Genomic DNA, 27273 nt, shown 5'->3' on the forward strand with positions numbered 1-27273 from the left:
TTGCAGGATGAGAGCATTGAGCTTAGATGTGAAAATATTCAATATATTTCTAATCATCACCAGTGCCTCTTTTCCTTGAAGCAGTTTGGGTGGGGAGGAACCCAGCCTACGCCACCTTGTGCCAGCAGGCACTGCTCAGCCACCCCGGGAAAGGCACCCCACGGCATGGGGTCAAGCCCAGCGTTTCCACATGCATCAGCCCATCACCCCGCTAAGCCCAGTGCCTGCCGCCCAAGGAGACCTTGCGCAACGCGCACGGCAGTTCTGCCAAGCCAGAAGGCAATAATTCCTCCCTAACACTCGCAGCCGCTCGTAGTCACCTGCGAGCATGAGGTTTGACTGCTCCTTCTCGGCTTTCCTGACCACCGAAACTCAGAGCAGTCAGAAAATTAATCCGAACTGCCTCAGAAACAGCAGAAGTCGGGCCTCGATGGGTTTCTTCGGCCCTCCTTAGGTAATTTTTTTCCCCTTTAACTCTTCTTCAGGCACAAATGCAAGGCCATAAAAGCAACCTGCCATAAATTGCATGCGGAGGGTGGTAGAGGTTGGCTGTGGGAAGCCTGCACGGCCTCTCCGCCCAGCGGAGCTCCTGGAAAGGCCACCAGGTCTCCCACAGATGGCCAGGGCGCTGCAGACCACACCAGACCAAGGATGTCATCCTCAGCTGAAACCAGATTTCTCCTGCTCCCCCAACAGCCCATGCCACCTTTCTCTCTTGCCAGCCCCAGAGTTATCCCTGAGGAAGCAGGATCCATGCAGAAAATAGGTACCTGAAACGTGGTCCCCATCCTTGCCACGACGGTGCCAAGCCGCTGCACTGTCACCATTAGGCATTAGGTTCCTCCTGCAAAGTCTCAAAGCTCAGCCCTTATACAGGTGACATTTTGTGCCAGCTGAAAGCATCATGTTTTCCTCCTTCCACGAGAACATAAAACACTCCGCAACCGTAATGTAGAAGTCAGGATTTCATGGTGAGGTTTTCAGATCCAAAGCATCCCACACACGACCTGCGCCCCTCTCCCACACCATCCCACACACTACCTGCGCCCCTCTCCCACACCATCCCACACACGACCTGCGCCCCTCTCCCACACAAGCAGAGCCTTCAACACACCGAGCACATCAGCTACTTTATGTTACCAGCATGTGGGCCGGCCTCGAGGACCTCAGCGGTTTTAAGTAGGATGATGTTTTACACCTGTACACCCCAGTGATGCAAACGGTACCTAAAGGGAAGTTCATGCTTTTCTACTGTGCATCTTCCTAAGACCAGTCTGACGTAGAAATGCCGTTGGTGAGGCACTGGGAAAGGGCTGGAAATCCTTGCAGCGTCCACGAGCACCCATCCCACCACTTTGGGACTTTGCATAGTGACAGTCCCATCACCCGCCTCTGAGAAAAGGCTCCTTAGACAGCGACTGATGACATTGCCCAACACCAAGCCAGCTGCACCCAGGGAAGCAGCACAACTAGAAAAGTAATTTGTGAAGCTGCTGCTAACATTTATAATTTCAATTTCCCCAACAGCAAGGAAAATTACAGCAGCTACAGCAGAGCTGCGTGCTATGCGTGGAAAAATTCATCACAGGTGATGCTGGCCCGGGCCAGGCCGACATGCCTTGTGCCAGCAGCACCACTGCCTCCCACCGCCGCATCCCAGCTGGGGCTTCGGCTGCCAAAGGAACTGGATCCGCACAGAACTGGACACCTCAAACAGCCAGAGCTGCCGGGGCAGCACCTGTGGGGTTGTTTTAAAGTGGGCACATTGGATTTTTCTTTTTTTCAATTATGAAAACATTTCATTTGCAATCACACGAGTTCTTTATTTAAACTAGATCCATGTTTTGTGCCTCAGTAGTCTGACAAAGCCCTTTAATCTTTAAAATCCCTATAGTTACCTGGAGAATAATACCAATATTAAGTGAGTCTCAGGCTACCAGCCTTGAAGAACACAGCTGAGCACAGAAAATGGATGAGGCAGCTCCTGTGTATCCGTGGAAAAACAGAACTATCACTTAGCAGCATGTTGTTATGAATACATGTACGTGTGTACGTGTATACATATAATATTAAGAGCTCTGCACCCATGCCTATTGCTCCACTGCTGAAGGCTGCTATTTGATCCGATTCCCAGCACAAACGCAGCCAGCACAACTAATGCCCTCTAGAAAACAAACACCTTTAAGCTGTTTATTTTTTATACGGCATACTCAAGGTGTGAAGACTGGTGCAGCACGTTCCCGACATTTTATTAGGCAAGACGTGGGCCAGGTAGGGTCTCTGCACTGCAGGGCACTCCCTGGGATCTCCCAGGGTTACTGCCTTTCGCTCACCCATGCAAAATGCCTGAATTAAGACTATGTCCTACAGTGCCTCGGTGGCTTATTGGATTAGCGACTGCTCTTCAGCAGCTCAAATCAAAGTCTGAGCAGCATGACCTTTTGCTTGTAGGGCTGTGAAGGTGCCCCCGGTGAAATGAGTTTCCCTTGCCCTGCTCCAGTGGTCCATATCACCCAACAAGCGGGCACTTCACAGAGCATGAAACCCATTCAATGGGGCCAAGGACTTAGCAGCATGCTTGAGTGGGAAACCTTCCCACCCACTGGACGCCCCTTTGGAATGTGAATGAGAAGCCGGCAGCAAAGGCTGGCGCAGGATCCGGCCCCGCTGCACCTGGCATGCCATGCCACCGGAGCCCTTTCTTCTTTAGATCTGAGATTTCAAGGAAAAAGAAAAAACCCGGGCTGACGTTTTACAAAGACCAAGTTCAGCTCTGCATCTCAGCCCTGCCGCCGATGAGCAAACCTGCACGCCATTTGCTCCTGTCATCGTCTGTATCTCCAGCCTTGGGTCATTTCCATAAGCAATTCTCACTGAAAAATCAACTTGAAGAGGATTTCTACATTTTAAACTCCCAGTAAAAGGAAAGGCAACTTTTAGAAGGGCTGTAGCGCATATTCTGTCTTTATCCAGTTTACACACAAAAAGGCAACTTCCCCCCAATGCAAGAAGGGATTTTAGAAACGCTTCTGCCACGTAGCCTGGACAGGGAGGGAGGGAGGGGATGCTTTGCAGTTACTGCCATCCAACAGAAGAGCCACCTCAAAACAACCCTGAACCGATATCCAGCAAGACAGGACTTAAACCTTAGCACCATGACATTCAGCCACAACCTTGTGGAAGGAGCACAGTGAAGAGCAAACAGTCAGAACTCAGATTTAGCCAGCCACAAAGCACCAGGCTAAAGTCCCAATGTGAAGCACTGAAAGCACAAAGCACAGAGCCATATGTATATATAACTTGCATGAAAATTCTGCAAGCAATTTGCAAGTCATCAGTGTGGTGGGTGGCAGCATGGCCAACAGCCCTGCTGATACATATGGGAGAAGAGATGGAAAGGCCATACAAAAGGTTAACAAGCAAAGCGGCAATTTCTAAATGAAAATGCATCCCCTGAGGGAGAGCCCTGCAAGCAACCACACGGGAAAGGTGCTTAGCACGGGGCAGGCCACAGCAGCCAGGAGCAGCAGGGACGGACAGCTTTGTTCGCTTTCTGTAGCCCCCTCCCCAGCCCCTAACACCGCTAACGCGCCCTGCGCTGCTTCCCCCACTTCGTACAGGTAGCAGCAGAAAGCAGCAGCTCCGTACTCCTGCGTCGGCATGGTTTGAACACAAGAAGAGCGTGCAACGATTTGGCATTTAGCAGTTTTGGTGCTTTGCAGCCATGGATGGTCCCCAGCACCCTGCTTCATCACAGGCCATCAAAGAGCAGCTGCGAGGCTGGAAAGCTGCTGGGTGCTGGTGCTCAGCCCCTGAAGCTCCCGGATTTCACTGCATACCAAAAGGCATAGGGGAGGCTCACTTCTCAGTTAACTGTAGAGGGAATTTAGGTTTTAGCACATTGACGTTTCTCCCTGGACATAAACAAACCACGTGTGGAGGAACAAAACCAACCCAAACTATACGTTGTCAGCTTTTACACTGGGATTTCACCGAGCCCCACGACAGATGAAAAGCCAGGGAGACCAGCACAGACCCGATGTGTGTCTGCAATCGCTCTGCTGGTTGCCTGGACTTTGAAAATGCATGGAGGCATAGGAAATGAACTGAAACACTGAACAAAGGCGTAAATACAGTAAAAGCAGAAATGCTGAATTCCCATACCAAGCATTTGAAACACTAAATCAGAGCACATGTAACAGAGCTTTCCTTCACTAACTCTAAAAAAAGAACCCAGAACAGTGCTTTTGATGCTGGGTGCCTTATTCTCACCAAGTTTTTAACTTGTGACTTGAGCTGAGCTTTATAAGCCCCACAAATCAGATGCCAACCTGGAACACGTGAATTGGACCACACCATGCCAGCCAGTGAGGATGGCACCAGGAATTAGAGACATTAATCCTGCAAATACAGAAGCATCAATCCCCTGCAGTGACCCAGGACCTGGGTGGGTTAGGGTCTTAGTCAAGAGACCTGAAGACTGGCACTATTGAGACACCGGTGTGGCATGACCCCATCTTTTTAGCAAGAAGTATTTGCCATTTAATAGCTGCTGGGAAGCACAGCTGGAAAGAGGTGAAGGCCTCTATCTGGAGCCTGGATAAAGACAACACATCCATCGTTCAGCATTAAGGAGAGAATAGCTGTGAGGAATGATCTGAAGTCCCTCAGTGGTGAGCAAGAGCTCAGAGAGATGTTTTAGCCCAGCTCTCCTGGAGTTTTCCCTGTCATGACCAGGGGAGGCCTCTTTTGGCCACCAGGAACTCCTGCCTTGGGGAATGAAGACTGAAAAGCACCTAATGCATGCCAAATATAACCAAACATAAAATAACAAAAGGAATAAAATAAGAAATAAAAATAATAGGATATCAAGCATGGCAGTTTTCATTCTGTAGCATTAATAAGAGGGACAATTGTGGTGGGTTAACCCTTGCTGGACTCCAGGTGCCCACCAAAGCCATTCTATCACTCCCCCCCACCCCTCAGCTGGACAGGGGAGAGAAAATATAACAAAGGGCTCATGGGTCAAGATAAGGACAGGAGAGATCACTCAGCCAATTACCATCACAGACAAAACAGACTCAACTTGGGGAAAATTAGCTTAATTTATTGCCAATCAACCAAAGTTGGGTAATGAGAAATAAAACCAAATTTCAAAACACCTTCCCTCCACCCCTCCTTCCTCCCAGGCACAGCTTCACTCCTGGATTTTCTACCTACCCCCCCAGCAGTGCAGGGGGACAGGGAATGGGGGTTACAGTCGGTTCATCACATGTTGCCTCTGCTGCTTCATCCTCCTCAGGGGCAGGACTCCTCACACTCTTCCCCTGCTCCAACACGGGGTCCCACCCACGGGAGACAGTCCTCCATGAACCTCTCCAGTGTGACTCTTTCCCACGGGCTGCAGTCCTTCAGGAGCACAGACTGCTCCAGCGTGGGTCCCCCACGGGGTCACAAGTCCTGCCAGAAAACCTGCTCCAGAGTGGGCTCCTCTCTCCATGGGGCCACAGGTCCCGCCAGGAACCTGCTCCAGCGCGGGCTTCCCACGGGGTCACAGCCTCCTTCGGGCATCCCCCTGCTCCGGCATGGGGTGCTCCCTGGGCTGCAGGTGGAGATCTGCTCCCCCGTGGACCTCCCTGGGCTGCAGGGGGACAGCCTGCCTCACCAGAGTCTTCATCACCACGGGCTGGAGGGGAATCTCTGCTCCGGCACCTGGAGCATCTCCTCCCCCTCCTTCTGCACTGACCTGGGGGTCTGCAGGGCTGTTTCTCTTACATGTTCTCACTCCTCTCTCTGGCAGCTGTTTCTCTGCCTGCTGCAACTTTTTTTCCTTCTTAAATCTGTTATCACAGAGGCACTACCGCTATCGCTGATGGGCTCAGCCTTAGCTGGGAGCGGGTCCGTCTTAGAGCCGGCTGGTATGGGCTCTGTCGGACACAGGGGAAGCTTCCAGCAGCTTCTTACAGAAGCCACCCCTGTAACCCCTCTGCTACCAAAACCTCATCACACAAACCCAATACAACAACAAACTGGGGCAGCCTTCTGTGGACTGGAAGGAGAGTGAGCCAGGGCAGGGCAAAGCTCCAAATCCTGGGAGGACAGAGGTGGCCAAGAAATCCCCAAAGCTGCCAATGGCCAGCCCAGTGCTGCAGACAGGCTGTGCCAGCTCTAGAGAGCTCTAGAGAGCAGGGAAGCTCCCAAGAACTTCCGCAGCCAATGGCCCTTCCTGGACTTCTTGGGAATAGAGGCAAGAGCAGCTTCTCTTCCAGCTCTAGACCGTATGCATGTCTCACAGCCCCATACAAAGGGAGAACCCAGCACGCTGCAACCCTTACTCTGATATATATCATTACTTCATAAGAAAAAAAAAAAAAGGCCTAACAAAGCCTCTTATTCACCAGCTAGGGTTTGGGGGCTTGCAAGGTTTTTCTCCACTGAAACACCTCCTGGATTTCAATGGATTTGGGAACTGAAACCTCAGATCCCTCTGAAAGCTCCAGCACACTCATTAACTGAATCTCAGTGCTTTATCAGTAGAAGAATGAGGAAAATTAAAGCACTGAAAGCGATGGACATCTCAAGCTAAAGGAGAAACAGATGGACTAGTGCCATTCTGCAGGCAGCCCACCCCCAGTGCCCAGGGCCCCTCAGCCAGCGCATGCCCACCCCACGTTCCCCCCAGCCTGGCCACCCCTGCTCTGGTGTCCTGCCTGTTCTGCTCAGGGAAGATGCCCACAGGCTTTCCTTGGTCCCACCATCTAGGAGCATCGCAGCTCCTCTTTGAAACCATACAGCAGCTGCTTGAATGCTTCTGAAAGGAGGCAAGAAGAGACAAACCTTTGCAGACAACGCTATGCAAACCAGTGGGAAATTCCACTTTCCAGCCTTTGCACTGCATTAAATCCTAGGGCTTGGCTTCTTGGATTTATATTCCTCCATGGTTTCATTTTTCCCTAAAGAAAAAAAAACCTAACACCACACAAGCTGTTAAGCTTCAAAACTTAATATTTCCTTAACTCAGAGCTTTTCAGCTCGACAGCTCTTAAACATAAGCCTCTTTGACTGAAGTCTCCTGAATTAAGCTATCTCCAGCAAGTCACCATCTCGACCCCCATCTGCAGAGCTTCCTTCCCTTCTCTGTGGGACAGCCAATCCCTCCCCACACCCCCATCACAGGCTCCTGCCCACTGTCCCTGTGCTGCTCCGGGTACTCTCCCACAGGCAGGACCTCACCTGGAGGCTGCGTGACCACACATCCCCACAGCTGGCAGGTGCCACCCCTGGGGCCATTCATGGTTGACGGACACACAGCTGCAGGCACTGATCAACCAGTGATGTCCTGGGCCTCCCAATGCCTCATGTCACCATCCTCAGTCATGGCACAACTGAATGAGCAACTTGGAGCAACTCAAGGTGGGCCTCGAGGCAGACACAGGACAGCCCTTTCTAAAAACAATGCTGAAAAAAGTATGTTTCTACTGATCCTTCTGAAGAGGAGCCATAGGCCACACCTGGCTTCAGAACAAGAACTCAAAAAAATACAACAGATGGGTGGGTCGTCTTCTTTGCCGTTTCCACAAAGATATACCCAAACAGGGCTTTTTTTCTGGAAAATCAGTGTCACAGGTCAGGAAAGACACATCTCTGGAGGTCCCATTCTCCTGGGACAGGCACAAGCATCTCGCAGCCCTACAAACAGGTAAGGCTGAACGTTCTGTCTGCTTGGAGGTGCAGCAGCAGGACTGGGCTTTTATCATCACCGTTATTCACCATGACCAAAACGAGGGCACCAGCCTCTGCTGTGCTCTCAGGGACACCTTACCAAGCAACACAGAACGAGAAAGAGATTCATGTGGGAGCACCACGTTCACAATGGTGTTCAAGCTTCTTCTAGAGACTGAGAGCGCAAGACTGACCAGGGAAAGCCAGTGCTGCTCCCAACAGCAATGCATAGAAAAGACTGGAGGAAGAACGGGTAAGGCTCAGAAGTAAGACAGAGAGGAGAAACCTGAGGAGCAGTGATGGACCAAGTTAGCAAGGAGAAGGCTGTGGCAAGGTCTAGAACTGGGAATGAGTTGGAAGGGACTATCCCGAACCATAAAGCTAGAGAGAACAAGCAGAAGTACCTCTCCTACTTTGCGACCCTAAAAAAGGCAGCAAGATGCCCCAATCTCCCTGTCCTTCTGTGGTCTCTGGAGATCACAAGGGCCGGGTCCCCTTCTTCATTGTGGTGCTCCCAGGACATGGTATTGCCCTTAGCTAGAAGGGGTGGGGGTCATTTAGTTAAAAGTGATTTCCATCTGGAAAATGATAGAAATGCTTAAAAGTACGGGGGGGGAGTTAAGGGGCAGGGAAGTCTCCTAAAGGCCAGAGGTGGCCTTATTACTAAATGGAAAGCTTTATCCATTAGTTCTGGTTGTCCACTGCCTCAGTGTCCACACACACTTACATACAAGGAACAGCTAAAGCAGCAGGTACTATGGGAAGCAACACTGGGATGATATACACTTTCACTGCCTCAATACAGTGTGATTTGTGTAACTAGGAGTCTCAGCAAGGACATTCTTGGGAGAACATCACAATTACAAGCTTTGGGACAAGTGTAAAGAGTAATGGGAAAGAAGTTACAGGAATTGGGCATGGATAAAGGTGGCTACAGCAGTGAGATGCCAAGTACCACCTCAAGAAGCTACAATCTGCCTTCAACTCTCCCTGCAGTTATTTTTATGAAAAAAAAATCAATTTAAAAAACTCAGGCTTAATTTGAAAACAGCTTTGAAAATTTATATCCTCATTCAAGAGGAACTAATTTTCTCTTAAATACCAAGTCAACAGAATTGGATTGGGCTCAGCAGGCTTACGACCCCAATTAGTTCAAGGGATCTTGAGAGTAGGACTGTAGGACCCTTCTAACAAAACTGCCTTCAGTTTAAAAAAAAAGACTGTTCCTAGCACCACTGCAAACCAAGCACTGGGTCTAAGATGAACCAGGCACATCAATTCTGGTTTCAGTGGCCTAATTACATTCCCTCCTTTTGCTGTTCAAGTATGCCAATTTCTATTCCCTCGGCTGGACAAGCCTCTGGGCAGCACATCACTGCCCACGCAGACCCCTCTGGAAGGGGCAGGCACTGTTAGAGCTCCCCTGCTGAGCATCCCACTGAGGGTCTCCATTTTTCCTGTTCTCACTTTTGACCCTCAACCTCCTTTTTCTTTTTTTGATTCATTGCCCTTTCTCATTCTTTGTTTTCTCCCCAGATCCTGTTCCTATAAAGGCTCTTCTGGCTTGGTTAGGGTGAGGCGATAGAAGTGATAGAACAAGAGAAGAGTTTCTGAAGAAAGTAAGGAACAGAACAAGAGTCATCCCCATACAACTGACCACAGGCCACGCATGCATGCAATTAGAAGAGTCCAGTGGTCTCCATGGCATGCTTATATCATCTTAATTAACATTTAACTTGTGGTCCAAGTAAGGTATGGCTTAAAATCCACTCACCTAACAACAGACAACCCAACAGCCAGCCACTGAAGAGCTGATCCAACATAATACACAGAATTGCTCCCAAAAGTCTAAGTGTAGATAAAAAACAACCAGTGAGTAGAGCGCAGGTGATTCCCTCTGCTGTCTGCAAAAGGAAGGACATGTCAGGCCCATTCAGATGACCTCAAAGTCCTGTACCACTTCTGTGCCCAGTCACGTAAGCTCTGCTCTCCTCGTTCAGATTACTAGAGCCAGGACTCAGACGAAGCAACCCTTAATAAATACCAGATCACAAAACCTCCAAACCTCACTCAACACAACCAATTTCACTTGCTGCTGCTTGCCAGGACCTACTGCCCATTAGACAAGGCCAGGGAATAAAGGCTCTCCACCTAACACTTAGCTCCAAACCACCCAATTCATTTACAGCTTTTTCTAGGACATTTCCTAAGTAGGATCTAGTCTTTAATTCCCCTTTGGGAAGATGGCAAGAGGAGTAAGGATCTATGTGCTTGTTCCACAGGGAAAGAGGTAAGGAAAAGTTGGGAGAGTTTGGCTGCCAGTCAGTAATGGCACATCGGAAGGAGACGGGACGTAGCTTGGTGTATCTGGGTAAGATTTCTAGAGAAGGAAAGGACAGAGAGCATGTTCCAGCATGAACTTAGCCCCTGAGGGACTGTCTGGGTGGCAAGAAGCCCAGAACCACCACCCATCCTGGCCCCGTTTTCCATTACCTCAGCCCACACACACTCCCTTCCACCCTCCCGCCAGCCATGCTCAAGTTGCTCCTCTACAAAGGCTGCAACAATTGCTGAGCACAGGCAAAATAACAGAGCCCTGTACTCATCGTAGCACTTGGGGTCTGAGACACCATTTTGGCAAGCTGGTTTGATTCACAGGCGCAAACAGAAGCCTGAGACAGACCTAAGGTGGCCACAAGCACTTTTCTTGAACACCCTAAGTAAGGAATAAGACACAGACCAAGACCTCCTAAAGCTGGAAATGGTTGTTTTACTGCAGGACAGTATCCTTCTATCACCTCTTCTGAAACCAGATGCCCAGAAACACCAGACTTGGAGACACAATAGATCTGTATGGTGTATCTGCAGCCAACACTGTGCAGCAGAGGACAGTGCTGCCGCACACCCGGCTCGGCTGCGTGGCCCTCCCCTTGTCCTGTGCAGTGGACCACCACCGGCTACCTGTTCTTTGTAAGGAATTAAACACTTAGGGGAGAAAATGGAGCTTGGAAAAAGCAAGGAGCAGAAGGGTCCTGCAATGGGATGGCAGCAGAGGGAGAAATTTGTGGAGAAAGGAGGTCAAAGGACAGCCCCTGGAAAGGCATTTTAATATCCTGTAAAGGGAAGGCAAGTTGTTCTCCCACAGCAAACAAAGCCTGTACTGGCATCAATACACTTGACTACGTACCTCCATGCTCTCATATAAGCCATCCTCAAGGACCAGGATCACACTACCAGAAGATTACAGCTTTGTTGCAATCATGCTATTACTACCATGATAAAAACATGCTTCGGCTCTGCAGAGTCAAGAACTGCACTTCAATAATCCACATCTGGTATTTGGCATCTTCTCTTCAATAGGTATTTTCACATCTGAGCTTAAACTAAGTTTTTTTTAATTCAACCTTTGAGGCTCTGTTCAAAGAAGCGGAAGAACTGGCAGCTGCATGTGAATATCCTAGAGGATACGGATGTGCAGCCCAGCAGTCATCGGATGGCCAGTCCCAACAGGAGCGAAGTGTTTGGAGATGTGACTGGCAGGAACGGGCGAGGTCTGCTCCTGGGAGGGATGGGGCAGACCGCCACGCAGCCAGGAGCAGGGCAGAGGACAGCCACACTGACCGCTTTTCACAGCCAGAGCGGCAAGAACATAAACTGGCAGAAAGCAGAGAGCAAACTTAACCTGGGCCAAGTAATCATTTTTATGCCATGATGCAGATGCCTCAAAGATGCCTCATGATGCTTAATGGCATCCTAACAAAGACTTGACTTACCTTATACCTTGGCTACAGCGCAGGAATAAGTTTTCCTTTAGAACTGCTCACATGGGCTCCATCCTCCCCTGCAATCCTTGTGCCGAGTGGGGCTGCGCCCCGCAGACCTGCTTTGGTCAATGTCCTAGACAGACAACACCCTGGCTTTTCTTAAACATTTAACACTCAGAGTATTTTATTGGCTGGATAGCCTCTTACTGAAATTACTGTACAATTTTCACTTGTTTCAGCCAAAATTGAGGGCAATTTTGCTTAAATAAGCCTGTCTGTGCCATTAGCTCTATTTCACCAGGGAAATTTGCTCTTACTTGTGCATATGACATCATCTATTGACATAACCCCACCAAAACAGGCATTTCAAACCCTTATTCTCCACATTTTCACATGCTGCAATTATACTCAAGCTTAAATGAATCTTTGACAGTAGACTTGCAGTGTGTGCCACTTCTCTATCATGCACTTTGCTTGGCTTTGTTTTTCCAAAAACACTTGCTTCTGGAAACTTGCACTGGTTTCCATCATGCCCAGAATCTCAACTATAGAAACTAAGATTTTTATAATAGCAAACCTTAAAAATATTTCCAATGATAATTTTACAAACCAAATTATACATTCTGCTTCTAGAACCACTTGGAAAAAAGAATACCCAGTAAAAAAAAGAGACACCATGCCCCATTAACACAATCCAACAAGTTTTTACCATGTCTTGCGAAGGCAACCGCTGTAGGACCCCAACTGTGCAAGTCCTTTAAGTAGAAAAAAAAAGTCAACCTGCTAAAGCCTGCTTTAATGCCCTTCTGTTCTCATGCAAGATTTTTCTGCTGTGAAAAACAGAAGTCAGCTGCATTAATTCTCACACATAGCAAGGATTAAATGAAAATTTAATTAGTTACAACTGCTTAAATGTTCTTAAGTATTCTTTCTGTGTCCATACCATTACTGCAGTTATTACACCCTGACATAGCATTCAAGCATTTGAAGTGATACAGCATTCAGACAAGAGCCTTGAGGAAGAGTTTGGTGCCAGGCATGACACCCGTGCTATCCTTCCCCTGCATCTGAAAGAGCCCTTACACCTCGGCATTTCTACTTTTATATGACAACCAAGAATGGTCCACAAGCTTAACTCTTAAGAGTCACTGGTAGGCAATAATCAAGATACAAAAGGAACCGAGACAGGACTACCTGCCCATCTGAGCTTTTGGCATTTGCTGAAGATTAGCTCCTCGTCATTCACAGGAATTTATCCACTGGCACTGATCTCCCTCAGTGAGCTCTCTAGGCACACCCTACAGCATTCAAGCTAATTCTCTTCTCCACAAAACCCTCACAGGGTCATTACGTGAGACAACCTCAGAGACTGCAGCCCCTCAGAGGAACAGCACTGCCAGCAATACCCAAATCAAAAGTATTACATTTTACAAGTGGAGTCGCAAGCCCTACAAACTCAGTTGTTAAAGCGAAACCATAAACCAAAGAGCAATGAAGCGGGTCAGAAATCGAGATGCAGGAAAGGCTGTTTTAAGCAATTATGTAATTAGTGGTCACTTCCAGACGAGAATAAAGCCCCACTTACCACTTAGTCTTCTCACCAATCATCTGCTCAGTAACTGTAAAGCTCATGGAATCGGAGTTAAGTTGTTTTTAAAGTTGACAACATAAATGAGACTGATGTGTACTTGGTAAAGAGAAGCAGCTAAAACACTTAGCAATAGTTCCTATGAGAACTGTAAAGCCCTGTTATCTTCTGGGTTCAATATGCAGACTACCCCCAACCCATAAAAAAAGAAACGATAGTACTTTATTAAAATACTAAATTTTATTTTTTTTCCACGTACATTTAAGTCTCCCCACCATTTCCATTTGTCTGACCACCACCACCACCATGCCTTATCAAAACATTCCATACATACTTAAAATGAAGCTGAGGGTGGAGTCCCATCTTTAAAAACTAAACAGGCATTTTGGACAACACATTCTTGGCAAGGTAATCTGGATGACATTTATCAGACACAGTAGGGAAAGCTCTTTCAGCATTTGTAAAAAGGACAGCCAAATAATGGTTACAGAAATAAGACTGCAGATTTTAATGAACTGTTTAAACTGTTTTCTTTTCTTACAGAGTCTGTCTCCACTGCCAGAGAGCTTGAATGACCTGGAAGTGTACACAAAAAGTTAGAAACTGAAATCCATTTTTCTAATTATTTTCAGTTTACTATCTCCACTTACTCCACAAAATACTGACATGAAATTACAACAAAAAATGCACTCCTTTCAGAGAAAATCAAGTTGAAAGATATTAGGTCCTTTTGCTAGAAGACTGTTATTCACTGTAAGTCACAATAGTAAGAATTCAGTGAAGGTAAGCGAGAGGATGGGTGTGGACCAGCTAGGCAAATATTGGCTGAACTCTGCCTACCCTGGCTAATGTCAGACCAACTCCAGTAGCTGAGGCTAACTGCTTTTAAACATTCTTTCAAGAACCTATCAATTTGTCTATCAGACAAGTTTACTCTGAACCACTAAGGGAAGCAGGAAAGTATAAGGAATTCTGTCACTGGAAAGGTTTTAACTTACAGGAATTTTGATAGGGAAATCTAAGACACATTTTAGCCTAGTATATGTTGAGTAATAACCAATTCAGAAACTTGCTTCCTGATACCACCTTTTGGCTTGCCCTCTTACAAGAGTTCAGTTGACTTTGGGAGAAAACGTAGCAAGAAAGCCATAATCTCAATCACAAAACAGTTCCCCCTCCCAGACACCCTCCCCAACAAAAGGCTGAACAGCAGACTGGCCTAGGTGGCCAAATTCAGCAGCAAGGAAAACCACAGCTCATTTCCTTAGCCAATATGGTGCCAAAAGGAAAATTCTGTGGGTTTAGTAAGCAAGAGATAATTTACCAACCATATAAAAGCTGGAAAAATGTAATAAAATATTAGCTCTCCCATCTTAGCCAACTAAACCCTTAAAACCGTTCCCATTTATTTAATTTGAAGTATTGTTCGTGGTTTGTAACCCTTTGAAACAGTCCAAAGCTTGTAAAGATTAAGAAGTGGAAAAGAATCCCTAAGTCAGGTTATAAAAGTTTCTTGGATTTTATCAAGTTCCAATAAATTCAGTTACCTTCTGGTCCTCCGTCCTGAAGCAATTCTTAACATAGTTGGCAAATTTGGGTTCCAGCTTAGGAAGGGAAGAACCCTATTTTGAAAAAAGCAAGCTTTAGTGTATGCAGGTCATTTAATGACTCCAATAAGTAACCATTTATGAAGCTTAAACACTTTGCAATTTTACTGAACTTACCTTGCAACATCCCAAACCAATCTGCTTTTAAACCATTTTCAAGTTTTCTTCTCTACAGTACCCAGGTATTTCTCACAGGAGTGCCTACACACTAATATGGCTGTACAAACATCTTTGCTCATGCTCAAAAACCTAACAGCAAGCATTCAGCACTTAAAATAACCTTCTTGTAGCCAACATTCATATGCTATTCAGATAAACTAGAACTAATTGCATATTTATGGATTCTTACTACAGCATGCAACTTGAGACATTACTGTCCTTCACAGGTAGGTTTCTGACTTCAGCTCTCTAAAGCAAAAAATTAACTGATCTCTCACCTACCCTTTAAGACTCATTCCAATACGTCAGTTCTATAAATTTAAAGAACTGTTCTAGAGACATTTGCTTGTGTCTCTGAAATAGTCTTTGCACATACTCAAATGTACAAAGCAGATTCAGTAATAATTCACGGATCAAGGTTTTTCTTCATGTCTCTTCCCATCTCCAGTCAAAATAATACAGCACACTATTTTAAGAGACACTGATTTACTTTCACATGCCCCATGAGTAGTATTTTTCCCATTTTTCAAGTACATCAGTTGAAATATACCTAGCCAATTATGATAGTTCACTTAGCTGCTACTTGGCACATTGCAGAAGACAGCAATTCTATGTTCAAAGGAAACAAATCTACATTAGGAATACCTGAAACTGCAATACTGCAACCAAAAAGCTTGGATTTGGACAAATGTCCTGCCTTTGGATTCTGTCAATTACTGATGCTTTTCTATTAGCTTGTTGACATCTACTTACTACGTAATACAGCAGTTCCACTCTAATAATTTCATAAAGTGGTATTTATTTTTTTTAAAGCTGCTAACTTGCTGCCTGTCATCTAGAATTGCTATTGCATATGGCAACACACAAATCTTTTGCCTTACTAAGGTATGCTCCAGCACCACCTTGGAAGACATTAAATTAAGCTGCCTGCTATTGCTTCTACAGATTTGTGCTTACACAGCATTTCCCAGTAAAAACACTCTTCAGCAACAGAAAGTATATTCTAAAGCTACTTGCCAGTTATCTGGTCTGCATGCTTTTCTCCATAGGGACATCTGTCTACTGTGAGCAGCTCAGCCACTTCTGCTTACGCTGCAGGAACACCACTAATCATGGCTCCTCTGAGTCATGCAAAAAACCACCCTAGCATCCACTAGATCCAAAAGGTTAGTTTGACCTAGCAGAATGATACCATCCATCACTGTCAGGTTCACAATTTAGGGATATGCATTTTGATCGTAATCACAATCTGTCATTGCTCACTCTGCATCCACTCTATATCAGAACACTTTCTGTCTTATTTAGCATTCCTGCAACAAAACTGCCTCAAAACATTTAGAATCTAAGCAGAAGATAATCCTAATTCTTTAGATGACTTGATTGCCACTGTAAGGGGGAAAAAGTTTATCATCTCAGACCAAACAAAAAACCCACAAAACTGAATTCTTCATAGAACCAACATCAGCCAAAAAATAAGTCTCCAATTAAGAATCTGGTTCAGTCACAAATGAGCATATGATCTATAAGCACACTCCTGAGCTAGTGAAGTAAAATCAGAACTCATACTCTAGATGTGAGGTCCTTACTACCACCTATTCTGCAGTACAGGTATGTACATAGCTGCACCCCAAGCTAGCACACATTTCCAAACCTGGCTAAGGGGGAAGAATTGCTATTACCTGCTACGCTTTCACCCATCCAGCCTATAATTAAAATGCAATTTTCTTTTTTTTTATACTTAAATAGCAGCTAGGAAGAATATTAATATGCATAACCACAAAGTGCTAGTCAAGCTGATAACAACCAGAAGACAAGTGACTGCCCTGTGACCTTCAGAAGATGAAGCATTCATTGAAGGGAGACTCAATTAACCCCAGATCTCCAGTTCAGAAAGCAAATGCTTTCAGGTCTTCCTTGATTCATTAATGCATGCCGCAAGCACCTATCTCCCCCTTCTGGAAGTTATAAAGCCTTACAAGCATCTGGATATACAAGTTGGATACTGCTTTAGGACCAAGCTATTCCAAGCATGTGAAGAACTCTGCTTTACTCTAGTTGCCTAAACCAAAACATGTACACTAGTTAAGACACCTTTAGCATAAGTATCACCCAAGGTTTGTTGCTTTGTGTTTTGATGTGTGGGGGTTTTTTTCAAATTTTAACTGAATTCACTATGAAATTACTTATCACCACTACTGGAAGAATACAAAAGTAAAGCAGTTATGTTTCTCATGAGTAGAGGCCTCTCTTTGTCCCAACCGATTTTCATTTCTCTGAGCTTCAACATCAACATACTGATAACAGCACAGCAATCAGTGACACATAACCGTTTCTTGAAAACATCCCATTCTTCTGATCTGTGACATGTAAAAATAAGGCTGAGAAACCTGAAGTTTCTGAAAACTCACCTTATCTACAGATGCTTGCATTTTTGCTTTAATCTCCTCTAACGATAGAGGGACTTTTGGTGTTTTTGGAGTTAGAGATTTATCCTTCTTGGAATCTGGAGTCTGAAAATTATTCATTGTTAGGAACTTGCACATACATAGAGCTACTTATTATACAAGATCAAGTTTTCTATAAACAAAAATGTTAAAACATACTGCAGAATTTATACATAATAAAAGAACTATCACATACACTTCACATAGTTTTCAAAAAATCACAGCAGTTAAATTTGTGCTTCTAACACATTCCTTGGAGACAAGGAAAAGAACAACATGTAATTTTGGAGGTACTACAGTTAGCGTAGCTAGCATCTTATGCTTCTGGGCAGGTACCTACATAGCTTTCTCCCAACAGAAATGATACTCAAAATAGCCAAACATTCAGTGATTTAGAGTTTCCTCCACAACTGCAGCCACATTAGGTCATGTTTTAAAAGGCGCACATCTACATTGCTTTTCAAATGCTATCCTGCCATCCATCCCACACTCATTTCTGTATCAACCTTCCTGGCATGCATTTGAAGTACATGGAGCAAGGAAAAGCTGCATACAGAAGCTTGACAACTACCAAGAAACTGAACAAGAAAACTGTTAATTCTCAAAAGGGTCAGTTAAGTGAGACTCCCTTATTAGCAGCAGCCTCCTGTTGTACTGCAGTGGCAACACAGTTGGCATTCGTCCTCTTGTACAAGCAGCTACACAGAAAAATATAGACTTGTTATTTTAAACTGTAAGACCACCAATACCCACAAGGGACAGCAGGTCTGATTTCAAATCTTGTCGTAGTTATGTATCGATCACTGAAGGGTTTCACAGGGGAACATGAAGCAATGAACAGTATCCCCAGCATGCTTCATATTAAGATTCAAAAACCTAACTTAATGGTTAGTACATTATTTAAAGTTACCCTTAGGCAAGAAAACTAACTTCCACACTAGAATAAACATTTGGTTTACTCATTTGTCTTCACTCACTTTTGATTTAGATGCTGGTGTGGACGGCTTAGAGTCCTTTCCATTTTGCTTTGCTTTCTGCATGTTTTTTCCTGAAGCCTCACGGACAGGCTGAAAAGCAAGCACTTAAGTTCATTTACCATGAAAAACTGCTAGTAAATGTTAAACTCGATAACATAATACTCAAGACTTAGTGACAAATACATACTATTTAACCTCAAACAAAAAAGCATTCTCATTGCCCATGCAACATGATCAGTGTCCATTAAGCATGTATGCTACAGGAACTCAAATGAAAAACTGTTGGTGCAGCACAATACATAACATAACCAAGATCAAATTTTGTTATGATGCCATACAACTATGTAGGACCTCCACTACATTTACCACATTACATCTTCCCTTATCTATTACCATGCCAAATTTGGGGGGCAGATATTGCATAAGACTAATTCTAGATGGCATTGCAATTCCAAGATCTGACTCGGTGCTACTTGTTTTTTGTAATGCAACAATTACCTTTTGCTTGGCATTTCATACAGAACCATCATCTGGGATGTGTGTGAACTATGCCACATGTATATTTAAGAACTGGATACTTATATTGCTATATAACTCAAGGGACCATTTCGTTCAGCCACACTAGATTTGATTAGATGGCAGTAAATCTGCAGTTCAGATCGTCTTTACCAGGCCTTAAACTATTGTGCACTATCACCTATAGAAATTCATTAGGACAGAGCAGCATCTAGTGAAGTAAACCATTGAATGTTTGTTTCTAAACAGACATTTATATGAACATATAAATTCAAGCCAAAGTACGTAATTTCAAAAAAATTACTACCTTCTACCCCTCAGTTGCCAAGTTGTCTTACAGTTTATTTTACCACCAGATGGCACGCAAGAGCTGACGCAACTTCACATTCAACTCGACTACCTGAAGTGAACCTTTTCCTACAGGCTCACACATTTAGACCCTTTTTTTACTGAAAGTTAGGTTGCCAAAAAGACCTTTTTCACAGCATGCAGGACTAACTGAAATGGCAAAGCACAACTCACATCTCGGAGCAGGATTTTGTTTGCTGCCCAATAGCCATACACAAATCATACCAGTCTGACAACTGCGCATGTGCATATGCCTGCTGTTAAGAACCCCTCTGCAACAAAGTAAATAAAACATGGATTGGATGCCCATTCACACTGAAGTGTTCTAATGTCCTATTACAATGTCTTTATACAGACTAAGCTAAATCAAAAGTATCCCATTCACACGTTCCAAACAGCTGTGCTTGAACTCATTAAGGGACTATCTGCCCAATTACTGTCATCCCTTTTATTGATATCTAGTCCATTACAAAACAGAACACTGCACAAAGAGGACACCTCAATTAGCTTCTGCATTACAATAAATACAGACTTCAAACCTAAACAGCTATCTCACATAAACACAGTTTCCCCTCCCCCTGCTTCTGCTTTAGGGGTCTCCACAGGAGTCCTCAAAGATGACTCAATCAGGACAGTTAATTAACACCTATTAGTAAGTTGTGTTAGCACTTGCTCCCCATCTGAATAAACTTAGCTGCAGATATTAACTCAATCTGGTGTTACCACTCACTTCCTTTCAAGTTCATTAAACAGCCTGTTTAACCCTTCATGGGTGAAGAGGGTCATAATGTGTGTGTATGTATATGCGCCACTTACTTTCTTCATTGGTGTTTTCATTTCTTCCTCATCATCCTCTAAGTCATCCTCATCACTAAAATTAGAAAGGTGGTCACTCACCATAACTCAAGATTTATACTCACAGCTTTAGCTGCATTAGGAATTAGTCTCCTCCCACCCCTCCCAATTAAATGTTTCATCGATGAAGGCAGCAAGTTATCTTCCCAAGTCTACCTTACACCTTGTTTTTAATACATAGGAAGGTGTTAGGCTAAATACTCCACTTACTACCATTAAAGCAGTTAAATGCATTCCCTTCTGCTTTAATACTGAAGGCATGTATCTTAGGACTTCCACTACTATTAATAAATTTATAATTTCTGTATCAGAAATTAATGAATTACATGAAACTAAGTTTTATAACCCAGTGTGACATATGTGAATAACACTAATTTAGACTGCATTGTGGATGTAAACTTGAGGTAATTCTGAGTTTTCTGTAGCCAAGATAAACGAGTCACTTGCTCACTTAACATCCAGTTATGTCACACAATTTGTATTCTGAAACGGTTAACACTGCATTTCAAAACACATTATCAAAACAAGACTACATACTCATCCTCCTCATCATCATCTTCATCATCATCCTCATCATCTTCTGATAATTTTGCTTTTTTCTGTAAAAAGATTAAGTATTTTAAGTGTCAACACCATTTTGTCTTAATAAACAGCAACCATGATCCAAAACAATTTGTGGCATAATTACAACACTATCTTCCATCAATCTAAAAAACCATGAAGTTAGAGCTGCCAAGTCAAAAGCTATTGATAAAATTTACAGCATGCTCTGAGCATATGAGCCTTTCCTTCTGCACTCCAGAGCTTCAATCAGCATTTAAACTCTTGCAGTACACTGATGTTTATGCTAGAATCTGCACACACTCCATTACTGTAGCGGACAAAACTTCCACATAAAAGCAGTCTTCATATTAGCCCCTCCAGCAAAGCTTTGGAAACTATCTGTACTTAACTACACGTCCATAATTTAGTACTTGTCAAGACCCAAGACGCAGGTATCAAAAGACCACATGTTATGTAAATCATACCAAGCCGTCTAACTACTTACTCCTAGAGGCAGTGGTAATACCAAACCAAAAGAAAATTCTGCAGACAAGCTGATTGAAAGTCTATATACCTGTGGTGTTTTAGCTCCTCCTCCACTTGCTGGTCTCTTTGTCGAAGTGTTCACAATTTTTGTATCATCTTCCTCATCGTCTGATTCTGGTTCTTCCTCTAATGCTGATAAAATGATGGCAATGTGTAAAAAAAACCCACCTCATTTAACAATAGTTAAAGCAAGATTGCTAGTAAGAAACAAGAAAGTATCACCCACAACTAAATAGGCAAAGTCTTACTGAGGTGCTGAACTGATAGGAAGCTTCCCACTAGCTGTCTAACCACCGAGATCAGAAACTTCACCAGTTGACTGTATGCAGACACTACTACACTGAAATCCAAAATGGGTGAATAACCATCCATACATTGCCTGTAACATTCCTCACAGAAAAGAAGCCATAAAAAATTAGAGAATAAAATTTTCTCTATTTCTAAGGAGACATATTTAAGAGAACTTCTAGAGAGAAAGATCAGTTTCAAAGACAATTCTACAAAGGAGAAGGCTAGTCCCAGCTTAGCTTTTAGTGCAAACTCAAAACTATTTCATGGGCAGTCTTCTCACACTCAACTGATAAGCAGAAAGCTCACTTTTTCTGCTGTGAGACACTAACACTGGGAACCTAACACCCATTTTTAAGGAGAGAAATTGGAATTCAAATTGCAAGGCTGACAAACTCCTCTTACCCATACAAAATGAGGCAAGAAAAGGTATGCAAGCATTTCTCTGAACTCCCTTGTCCTACAGTTACCTCATGCCTCTGAGGACAGTGAATTAAAAGTTTCAGAAGGTCAGTGTTGGAGAAAGTACCACTTGAGATACCAGATACATCACTCAAGTTCTGTTGGTGCTGACAGGTAGCAAGAGCACAGATTATTAACCAGAGCAATACATACCTACAAGGTGTTGACCACTGACGTAAACAGGCCCTGAACCACATTTCAACCTCAACACCACCGGTGGTGTGATCTCAAAGCCACCTAATGAAACCTAAGGAAAAAAGCACTGTTATTTATTCAAATATTAAAGGCAAAGCACGCATAACAGACAATCCATTCAAATGAAACCAAGAGCACCGATATCGGTAGACTCCAAGGCTAATAGTTACTCCAAGTTTCCATCCAACAGCATATTCCGGAAATGTTTAGTCAAATCAGGGTCAATAAGCCACAACTGGGTTTACTACATTCTCATCACTTACCATAATTAAAACACACTTTTCAAAGCCAGACCAATCCACATTTGTTTCTACTTATCTTTGTAGCAATGCCAATTTGAACATTACCCATCACACCTGCCCCTAGCATTGTACAGTTCCACTTGTACAACATCAGCAACATCAATTCAAACTACATTCCAGATGGCAGGAATGACAAGTAGGGTGCCTTCAAATCAAGAAAGGGTAGCAGTCACCTTTAGAATCTCTTAAGAAAGCTTGGGACCTGCAGAAAAACTAGATTTTTCTAGTTTTTCACCCCAGGCTCAAAGAAAGCAGCGCAGGCTACAGATGCATCTGCTTGCAAATGCGTACCTTTGTATACATAGAGATGACACGCACAATTACTACCATTTCTTTAAAAAAAGACACAATTTGAACAAAAGTCTATCATCTCCAGATGACTAGAGTAAGTCTACTAGGCACAAAAAAAATATATATTCATATTTAGCTTGTATTTACTACACATGCCAAAACTGACACTTGTCTGAACCCACTGGTCACTGCAGTTTCACCAAAATTCAACCAAAACCTTTTCTAACTTGTCTTTCTCACCTGACACCCAATTTATAGTAATTTTTCCAGGTTCCTGTACTTACCGTAGGCTGCACGGACATTTTCAGAGATGCCAGTACTACTTTAATAGGGTTGCCTTCATAGTCCAATGCTTCTGCTTCTACAACATGTAATTCGTCTTTGGCCCCAGCCCCTAAAGTAACCTGTGAAGTACAGAACAGCGCACATTCTGAGAATCTTCCCAAATATTCTGAAGTCTTTTAAACCCCACTCACTGTTCTGCATCTCTTAAGACTAAGTTTATATTTCTGACTGCTAATGATTCAGCTGTGCTCCCCCCCAAGCCAAAATTCTCTCTTTCACCCTAACACTGGCACTTGCAAGATGCAACTCAAGGCATGGGTTTTGACGAGAGTGAGAAGTATAGACATTTTGCTACTGGATGACTGCATTGAAATGGGTCAGCGATGAGTCCAGTCAGCATTGAAGCTGACCCAAAGGCATAAGTACAAAAACATGCCTAGAGGAAGGGAGAGAACTGCTATCACTAGTACAGAATCCCAGCCTTCATCCTGCCTCTTCTCACCACGTTTTATCTGTCAACTGCTTCACTTCATCACATTACACACTTTTCTTTTGCTTACTTGACACTCAATGAGTTAAGTCTTAACAACTGCTCAGTTCAGTAGCGTTTTTCACGCATATGCCTTCTGCATTAATTCACCAAGGACTGAGAGCTGCTGTCCCAGAGCATTTCAAAAGTCAAGCGCCTCGATTCCTTACACTGAGTACAGGTCTGACACTTTCTGAAGATTCAAAAATCGTAGCTGCAGGGAGGCAAATGAGTGACAAGACATGGGACAGGCCTGAAATTCCAGTTCTCTGAACCGCTGGCACCCGAGTCAGGATTACATGCAAGAGATGTGAAAACCAAGAATCCTCTGAAGTACTACAACTGTTCCCGAGACCAGTGAACAAGGCTCTCTTGTTTCCTTTCCCACTGCCCATGAAAAGAAAGCTTTCCACCCTCCATGTAAGATGTGGGTGTAAACACTTCAGGCAGAGGCATACAATTCAAGTTTCCATTCTCCAAGAGCTCAGTTTTAGGCAGGCTATAATGATCCAGACTAGATGTATCAGACTGAAGGCTGAGAAATAGGATCTAGGATTCACTACTCCTGGCGAGTTTTGTTACTGTAAACTTAAAGAGGTCACACTGCTGCTCGGATCTCACCTCTCAAAAGGGTTAGCAACAACACTACATCATTCAGCTGGTGGGACTACCCACCGGCACAAGAATTTAAGAGCATGCCCTCCATCCCCAGTTACTCCTGTCATTTGCACCAGTTCAAGCCATACTACAGCACTTACTATTAATTTATTTACTGAGTGCCTGGCAAGTATCCCTTCATGCGCTTTAATTTCTACACTGAAGGAATGCACGCTGGAGATAAATAGATAATGAAGCAGTAATGGATCATCCCTCTATGTTCTTAGCCACCTTAGTAAGACATCTACAGAAACCCTCAGGCCACTTTTCTATGCACTTTTCTTTTCCACTCTGTATGCATGAATCCTCCCCTTTCACTTTTATCCTTTTTCTCCCCACCTCATACCCATCCATCACCACATTCATACCTTAACTGACATGTGTCAGTCCATCTTTACACATGTAGTCTTTTTATCAGGTGCACAGATCAGTCACAAAGTATTTGCTACCTTCACACTTTATCTACCATCAACTCCTACCTCTGCTTGCCAAGGCATTTTCTGTTCGTAGCTATGTCTAAGATCCTCCAAAGCCTCTTAAGACATTTCCAGTTTGTCATTTGTTATTTCAAGCCCCATTTCACCTGAATATCAATTTTTGTCTTTGAAAGGCCAAGTTATTGAATCAGACTTTGTTCCCCACAATCCTAAAAACTAAGTACTGGTATGCATCCAATCTGCTTCATCCCCCATGCAGAGGGCACAGCATCAGAAGAGATACTATAGATAATTTTCCAAGAACAGGATCTTCGGATAAAGCCATACAACTCAAGTATCACTCAGTGACTAATTTCATCTGCATGACAAGCATTCAGATATGAAAACTATCACCATTAACTTGTTCTTACTGTTATATTCTTCCCTCAGAAGAAATTCTAATTAAGAACAAATTAGTTATTGTCAAGTCCAGACCATAATTTTCATAAAATGCAAGGACCGAAGACACGTGATTATTCACAAAACTGCAATGCCTATATTAAAGTGTTGCATCACTGTGAAGTTTGAAGAGCATTATTACACAAGCCTCCTGTAGGAAACAATTCTGCTGTAGGAAGCCATCCAAAATTGTTAACACACTTTTGTTTCCAGGTATCACCAAGGTATCTCTTTGTATTTAAATAAACACAGTAACAACTCATAAAGCAGAGAGATGCTACAACTCTCCAATTCCTTGCCTGTGAAGTTGGGACATATTATCTTTCTGCTAACCAAAAGTAACATGCTCAGCCCAGAACAAAGGCCTTGAAATAGTGTCTTGCTTGTGTGGCAGCAGAAAGATTGAAGGTCGCATCCAAGAACTCACAGTGTACAGATCCTGATTTCCAGGAGTATCCTGCTCAGTGAGGAGTCTGTTAGATGAATTATCTGAATGAAAGATAGTGTTTCCCAGTTACACCCTTAGAGAGGGCAACACCAAGGACAATAAATCAAACCATAAAGCTCCCCCCCAGTTATATTTAGTTATTAGCTGCTTATGGAAAAATTTACTGGAATTATGTTTGGGGAATATATGGAAAAGCTTTTTAAAACGGTTTCCAATAAAGGCTACTAAAATGTGCCCATGTAGGATTCTTGTAAATCCATCCTTCTCCTGTGCTCCTGTAGCATCCAAACTATTGCATTAGAGATGTCAGAGTGTATATTCTGGCTCTTAATTCTGTTTATTATACATTTATTAACCGACCGTGAATTTATTTTTAAACTTCTCCACCCTTGCATTGCTTGCTGCAAGCAACAAAACATCAGTGGATTTTTTTTTTTTTTCCAGTAGAGCAAATATTTCAATTGACATGGTATACTCCACTCCCAACAAAAAGAGCTTATTCTTTAACAGATTCACTTAAGAACACTTAACACTACAGTAAGCAAGTTTAAGCAAATTAAGGTATATGTCAAAAAAAAAAACCCACTTCTCAACACCGCACACCACTACTTCGAAACAAAAACTTAAAACCTGCAACTTAAAAACCAAACGATACTTGCCGTTCTCAAAGACAACTGATGCTCGTTTTCTTCATCGTCTACTTTGAACTGATACTCCTTATCTGCTTTAAGCTCGCAGCCTGTGAAAAGACCATTTCATCATCAGCATACCGTTTTAACTTAGACACAGGTTATTTGCCAAACCTGTATTATTTTAAAACTTGCTTCAAGGCCCTGCAGTCGCACGGAAAACCAACAGCGCTCCAGGCACGCGGGGTGGGGAAAATCCCAGGCGCGTCCGCGGCCTGCCGCCGACCACGCAGCTCCCGGCGCGGTCCTTCCCGGCCCATCCGCGTCCTGCGCGCTGCCCGGGGCTACGCCACCTCCCGCGACGCCCGGTGCCGGCGGTCGGGCCTCCCCCCCCGCCCCCGGGGCCAGCCGGCAAGCAAGCGGCGCCGCGGGCCCGCCGCCCATGCACGTGCTCCGCCTGCCGCCGCGCCGCCACGTGCTCCGCGGCCGCCCGCTACCGGGGCGCTCCGAGCGCACCCGCGTCCTTAGGAACGAGCGGGCGGCGCGGGGAACAAAACCGGGCCGGGCCGGCGCCACGTGCGAGCAGCGCGCCACGTGGGGGGGCGGAGGGGGGGGCGGGGGGGGGGGAGAGCGGGCGGCGCGCGGCCGGGGAGCGCGCGGCGGTAACGGCCGGCGCGCGCCCCCTCCCCAGACGAGGCCCTCCCGTCCCCCCTCCTCCCCCCTCCCCTCCCGCCCCGCTGAGGCGCGGCGCGAGGCCGGCACCAGGCCGCGGGCCCCGCCGCCTCAGGCCGCCTCCCGCTCGGCCTCGTAGTGCCCGGAGGGAGAGGACGGGAGGGGGCCGGCAGGGCGCGGGGCTGGGGGAGCGGCGGGCCGTTACCGAAGAGGAAGGTCTGTGGGCGCAGGGGACCCATGCTCTCCATGTCCATGGCGCTGTCCTCCATCTTCTCGGCCTGCTCGCGCGGGAGGAGCGGGGCGGGCTGCGGCGCTGCGGGCGGACGCGCACTAAAGGAAGCCGCGCGCCCGCCCACTCCCAGATATAGCCCGCGCCCTCTCGCGAGACTCGCGCCCCGGCCACGCCCCCTCCGCCCACCGCCCCGCCTCTGCGCACGCGCCGCCCCGCCCCGCCCTCGCGCGGAGGGTGGTCGCGAGCGCGGCCCGTAGGGAGGCGGAGGGGGTGGTCTGCGCGGATCACAAAATGGAGGCGGCCGGGCCAGCCCCCGCACCTGACGGAGCGGCGGCGGCG

The 27273-nt window shown here is 45.1% G+C and overlaps 1 protein-coding gene across 1 annotated transcript; it reads right to left on the reverse strand.

Annotated features, from left to right (window-relative positions):
* Nucleotides 1-13295: 13295 nt before the first annotated feature.
* On the reverse strand, nucleotides 13296-27049 carry NPM1 (nucleophosmin 1). Its single transcript, XM_049829527.1, has 11 exons — nucleotides 26908-27049; nucleotides 26061-26140; nucleotides 22892-23011; nucleotides 21973-22066; nucleotides 21098-21201; nucleotides 20518-20579; nucleotides 19942-19996; nucleotides 18262-18351; nucleotides 17249-17350; nucleotides 14622-14696; nucleotides 13296-13650 (listed from the first exon to the last, which is right to left on the reverse strand). Exons 1-11 carry the CDS (start codon nucleotides 26969-26971, stop codon nucleotides 13612-13614), a joined length of 885 nt encoding a protein of 294 aa, XP_049685484.1. The 5' UTR covers nucleotides 26972-27049; the 3' UTR covers nucleotides 13296-13611.
* Between the last annotated feature and the right edge of the window lie 224 nt (nucleotides 27050-27273).

The sequence above is a fragment of the Accipiter gentilis genome, chromosome 26, assembly GCF_929443795.1.
Source record: "Accipiter gentilis chromosome 26, bAccGen1.1, whole genome shotgun sequence".
NCBI classification, from domain to species: Eukaryota; Metazoa; Chordata; class Aves; order Accipitriformes; family Accipitridae; genus Astur; species Astur gentilis.